This window comes from Drosophila innubila (genome assembly GCF_004354385.1).
Source record: "Drosophila innubila isolate TH190305 chromosome 2L unlocalized genomic scaffold, UK_Dinn_1.0 4_B_2L, whole genome shotgun sequence".
In the NCBI taxonomy this organism is placed as follows: Eukaryota; Metazoa; Arthropoda; class Insecta; order Diptera; family Drosophilidae; genus Drosophila; species Drosophila innubila.
The window spans coordinates 29,159,343-29,165,413 of NW_022995372.1; the positions used below are offsets into that span (position 1 = coordinate 29,159,343).

The window sequence follows — 6,071 nt, forward strand, 5'->3', positions numbered from 1 at the left end:
AGATAGTAAGTACAGGGGTCTCCGACCGTCAGTATACTTGGTTTTAGCACCTGCCAACTTGTTTCGATTATAGAGATAGAGATAGATCGATAGAATATCCTCAATCATCTAGGTGCGCCTAAGCATAGTTATTAGATCGGTCAATTTTATTAGCGATAACGGTTATGAAATTCGTAATCTACTTATAATCAATTCCAGAAAAAATTATGTCTAAAATCAATATCGAGCTTCCACAGTTTTAGAGTTTTCATAAAATTTTGTATGTAAACTGTCTGTTACAGTGAAACTTACATAAAAAAAAAAAAAAAACTCGAAATAGAGGCCGATTTATCATAGTTTAGAGATAAGAATTAAATGGCAGTCTAACTAGTTTTTTTAAATTTAATTTTTCGACATAGCACTTTTCGACTAGTTTCGATAAAATGATAATTGTTCCAGTGATAAAATTCAATTGAAAAGAGACCAACTTATTCTAATCTCTAAATTATATAGCTGTCATAGGAACAATTGTGGTCAAATTCACCTTTAGTATGGAAAACTTTTGTTTTTTTCTGAGATATCTCAACCAAACTCACAGAATATGCATATAAGTTGGTTCTGTACATCCTGACCAAATTTGGTTCAAATTGGTTTACTTCATTACATTGCTTCCATAGGAACAATACAATTTTATGAACAAAACAATACCGAAATGAGAATGTATGGAAAAAACCTGTACCCTGTCGGTACTAGCGTTACCATATGGTAAAAAAAAAAGAAAAGCGTAAATTTACCGAAAAAAATTTTTTTTTTCCGATTTTTTTTATAATTAAAAAGAAATTTTTTTCCATTCTAATGATGTGTGCATAGCGTATAGTTCAGTACTAAAATTAGTTAAACTATTCAAATTTACTTGACAGATTGTCAAATGCAGTTTTTTTGCACTGCAGAATATAGTGACCAACTTAATGCGCATTTTTTGATTAGCTAGCTACAAGAGATTCTTTCAATCAACAGTTAGAGACAACAATTTACTCTTAGAATATCATATTAAAGTTAGTCTAATGTTAATATGTTGTCTAAATAAAAAAATTTTTGTAAATGCCTATCGCTTGTTACCATATGGTAACGATAGGGCTATTCGGGTTAATATTGTCTTCTAGACTGAAAGGTAATATGCAGAATATAAATCAAGGTATGTATAATATAGTTCAGAGTGCATCTGTTTTTTATTTGCTTTTTTATTCGTGTTGTATTTTGTGCTTTTGTGTGCAGATGTTTATACCAACAGACTTGCGCTTGTTTTCCTTTGTTACATTGTGTGATTCGCAGCATTCAACACTGTAGCAACTCATCAAGTTCATAACAACGAGTGAGACATGAGTGACACTCTTTCAATCATAATGACATTTGTAACAGTGTGAGAGCACATCATACGAAATGACTTAAGCAACACAGCTTATCTTCAAGTCAATGAATCCGATAAATAAACAACTCATAAGGAATTGAAACTGTTATTTAGAAAACAAAAATGTGTCGTTTTCAATTTGTACACTGCACAGTGTGACTTCGGTTTGTTAACACGATTTAGTGTGAGCTTGTGCAGGACTCTGGTACTCATCACAAATTCCCTAGGTACTTCCGTAGGTTTTCTCCGGTTACCAGTACTGCAGGATGGTTTATGGTATAAACTGTATACTAAACGTGTAGGATATGTAAGATGAACCGTTTTATTATCATCCTACTAAATCGCAAATAGTTCAGTTAAAAGAATGGCCGTTATGGCTGCTTTAATTTTTAAAAAAAGCTTTCTAAATAAATACTGTGTACAAATAGAAAGAAAAGACACTTTTCCCTGAAATACGATTTTCTAAGAGTTAATTGGTTTTGGTCGTTATAAATAAAATTAAGAGCACTGGAGACGAGCTTCGCACAGATCGCTCAATGTTCCATTAAGTACCGCAGACTGCTTTGGTTTTCATTGACATGACAGTCACAATGAAGAAGAATGGGACAGTCTTTTATAACAGACCGTAAAACGGTCATGGCAAATATTTGAGCTGAGCACAAAAACGAAAGCTTTCAGAATTTACAGTTGAGGTGAACCGAGGTGGGAAAGAAAGAAAGGATACGACAGGATAGCGAACAAGTTTACCTGCCACGTCGGAAATTGACAACTCAATTGCAAAAACTATTTACACGCAATTAGGCGAAATGACGGACAGAAGGGGCCAAGCTACTTAGCTCACGGCAATGTTGTCAAGTAAAATAGAACCATAAAATGGAGGTATAACAAAGGGACTAGGACAAAGGACTTTGATCACGGGCCACGGACTTGGACTCCGGACTCGAGTGTAAATATTGACCAGGTCAGGGGCCATAGCCAAGTGGGCCGAGCCTGGTGGAAAATGTTGAACCAGCAGCTCATTCATAAATGCATTAGGGAGCTGTCAGGCTGTGCAATCGAATTCATGTTGGCATTAACTGTAAATTATGCAAGACAGGACATTGGACAACGTACAGGCCATGAATTTGACATGGCTCTGAGCCAACCACTTGGAACTGACCAACAACCACCGACGAACCAAACTTGTCAAGGTGACTGAGAACGGATTCCTGTTTATTATATGAACCATTAATATGCAGGCAAGCATGTGAAGGACTCTCAATTTGGAGTCGAATAGCACTTTGTAAGTGACACTAATATATATAATTATATACAATATACTATATATGAGCATGTATATTATTCATATATAATCTGGACTCATTTGTATTGTGTGGTCTGACCCAGTTACGTTCAGTGTCCTGATCAATTTGCCTGAGCGAATGCTGTGCAAACTTCTCTAGCTGCAGTTGTCCTTGCATTGCAGTTGACATTTGGTCACACACACACACACACACACTCACACTCACTGTGGGTGAATCTCCTGGGCCACCCTTTTGCATGATTTAAAACTATTTAACTTCTTTTGGGTATTTCTCTTTTCTATTTTCTTTTCCCCTCTGTTCTGCTCTGCCCTGTTCTTGGTTCTTTTGTTTTGTTACACTTTTTGACATTTGTGCTGTGATTCTTATTTTTGCACCTTTTATGTTGAGTGTTTTTACAGTACAAAAATGCTCGTAGCTTCTGTGTTCTCTTCTTCTTTTCCTTAAAATTTATGAGTTTTTTTAACCAAATGGCACAAAATTGCTGACAAAATCAAATACTCCACGAGTTTGTCCTTCTGAAAAACTGATGTGACTGTATATTTGCAGGTGTGTGTGTGTGCTGTGTAAATTGTTAATTACTACTCTGATGAGCATTCCATATCTGTGGGCATCTACAATGCGTTACAGGTTACAAACATGAGGAGTATTCGCAATACTTTAAAGTTCCACAAGCAAACGCAATATCGAGAATTTTCAAAAAAAAAATATTGCACAAAATCTTTATTCAATTCAATGACTCTTTAATCGGAAAGCTGAAAGCAGAAGAAGTAATATCAGTAATATCAGTAGAAGCTGAGAATAAGTGCACACTGAAAAAAAGACCAACTTCTAAAATTAAATAGGTACTATTTCGTATCAAACAAATGGTGGCACCGTGGCGCTCTGGTAGAGAGGCCTTCAGTTAATGAAGCAGCAGTAGGGGCGGTTCAAATCCCCTAGTAACAAATTAAAATAAAATTTATAAAATTACTAAAATAGAATAAAATGTAAATAAATCAAAATATAAATATAAAAAATAATTTTCATTTATCTAATTTTGGATTTACATTTTAAGAACATTTATTATTAAAATAAGAACTTGGTCTTATTTAAAATGCTCTTAAAATCAAGATGTGTTCTCTTAATTTAAGAATTTTATGTTCTCGACGAATTTTTTAGACCAAAAATCTTAGTAATGAAACCAAAATCTTGATTTTAGAACATTTTTTTTATTAGTGTAGGTCTAAAAAATAAAAGTAAGTAAAAAATAATTTAGATGAAATATCATTTGGTCCATTTTGTCAGAAAATGATTTGCTGTGCTCATGTTGGCAACAACAGAGTTCATTAACTCGGCTGCCAAAACGACGACGTAAGAGAGTCGAAATGTGTTTAATAGCTTTTTTAATGAGCTGTCAATTACTGTGGCTCACTTATAAGTTGCTTTGTGGAATGCGCCATAAATATAAATTAGAGTTTTCCGTCCTTTTCCTGCTTGTTTTGAAACTAATTGGGTTCACACATTTTTGGTATCATTGCAGAAAGCCGTCAGGGACCACATGAGAAACGTTTACTGAATCACCTGCTCTCCACATACAACACACTGGAGCGACCTGTTGCAAATGAATCGGATCCACTGGAAGTCAAATTTGGGCTGACACTGCAGCAAATCATCGATGTGGTAAGTTCTCATTTGTAAAGAGAGAGAAAGGACTACGAAATTGTTGCTGCAACATCAATCAACCAAAAACAAAATTCTAATTGCAAATTAATGAGACAGCTTAACAATATGTGGAGTTGTTGTCCCCGTTGCGACGGATTCTTCTGATAGAAATTATATAGTCATATCTAGTATAGGACAAAAGTATCATTTTTGTGACAACAAGTCTGTAAGCCTTGTAGCCTTGGTAAGTGACATGTACCCGTGCTCAAATTTCTGCAACAACTGTGGGTTTGCTTTTTCTGTATCCCCAGGGTTTTCCATATTCGTTTATTTATTATTATTAATAGTTTTCACAATCGGATATCAAAAGCAACCAAAGAAGCATTTGAAATTTTATTTTTCTGACCATGACAGTACATATTTCTGGTTTGTTCAATAGGTGTCTTAACATCCGTGCATATTTTCTCGTTATTTGAATCAACTGAAAAACAATTCGGCTTAATTGGTTTCAGTTAAATGTTATTATACGTATTTTTTTTTTGTTTATTGTGTGACGCTGTCAGTTGCCAATATTTTAATTAAAATCTATGTGTCAAAAATTTTAAATCAAAGAATTACTTTTGAAAAGTTTAAACATCAATTGAACTTGGGATTCCGACGATATAAAATATTACACATTAAGTATTGCAGAGTGCTGAAAAATTGTATTTTCTAATTCACACTAATGCACCAATTTGTTTTCAGTATTTTAGCTGGCAAGTAGAGAACCGATACTATTAGGAGTAAACACATTTCTTGGGCTAAAGATAGGATTATTAATTAATATACAGTATATTTATTTATTTAATTTAGTAAATTAAAAAAAAAATTTAATTCGACATAAAGCATAAAGAGATGTTTATTTTGATAAATTTTGTTTTAACCGACCATGTCTAAGATTCACTGCAAAGACATAAAATTAGGTAAATGTAGATACAGATATTATAAGCTTAGATTAAATGAAAGATCGTCGGATATTTGTCATATTAGAGTGTAACAATATGGAAAATATAAATACATTTGTTGTATTTTGTAAGTCATTTTAAAACTTATTTTGTATAGCCGTAGCGACGGTTGCGACAACTACGAAATCTCTGATAATGTAAAAAACGATATAACAGTTTAAATTTACGAGTTCTTGCGTTTCTTATAGGACGAAAAGAATCAGATTCTGACCACAAATGCGTGTTAAATTTGGTAAGTGACATGTACCAGCTGTCAAATTGTCTAGCACCTGTTTGTCTGTCTTTATTACCAACTGATAGGAGCTATAATTTGCCTTAAGCTTTCATTTATTCTTATCAATTTGCTATAATTTATGTGTTTACTTTTTGGCAATGAAAAGCTACTAACAACTTAGATTCCAATAACCACCAGCATTTCTTTCATTTCTAATTTTTGGGAGCTCCTTTATCCAATATGTGTTGTCTCGATATGTGTGTGAAAAAAATACTTAAATAAAACGAAAACATATTTTTTGCCGTAAAACACCAATTTTTTTTTTACTACAAAAAAAGCAAATGACAATCACTTCACTAAATCCTTAAATTGAATTAATTTAAGAAATATGTTTAAAAATATTGAAATCCCTGCAGCCAAATAACAAGCTTCTTGGCTCAGAAATAAGCAGCCAACGTTACCATTCAGTTAGTGCGTCATCCTTTTCAAACTTATCTCAATTCTACTATTTGATTTATACA

At 33.4% G+C, this 6,071-nt stretch overlaps 1 protein-coding gene across 1 annotated transcript in view; it reads left to right on the forward strand.

Annotated features, from left to right (window-relative positions):
- The first annotated feature begins 1,155 nt into the window (after positions 1-1,155).
- The window catches only part of LOC117781305 (uncharacterized protein DDB_G0284459-like), a 20,184-nt gene continuing 15,268 nt past the window's right edge, over positions 1,156-6,071 (forward strand). Inside the window, 2 exon segments of the mRNA XM_034618056.1 lie at positions 1,156-1,174; positions 4,211-4,350. Of these exon segments, the coding sequence (XP_034473947.1) occupies positions 1,156-1,174; positions 4,211-4,350 (159 nt within the window).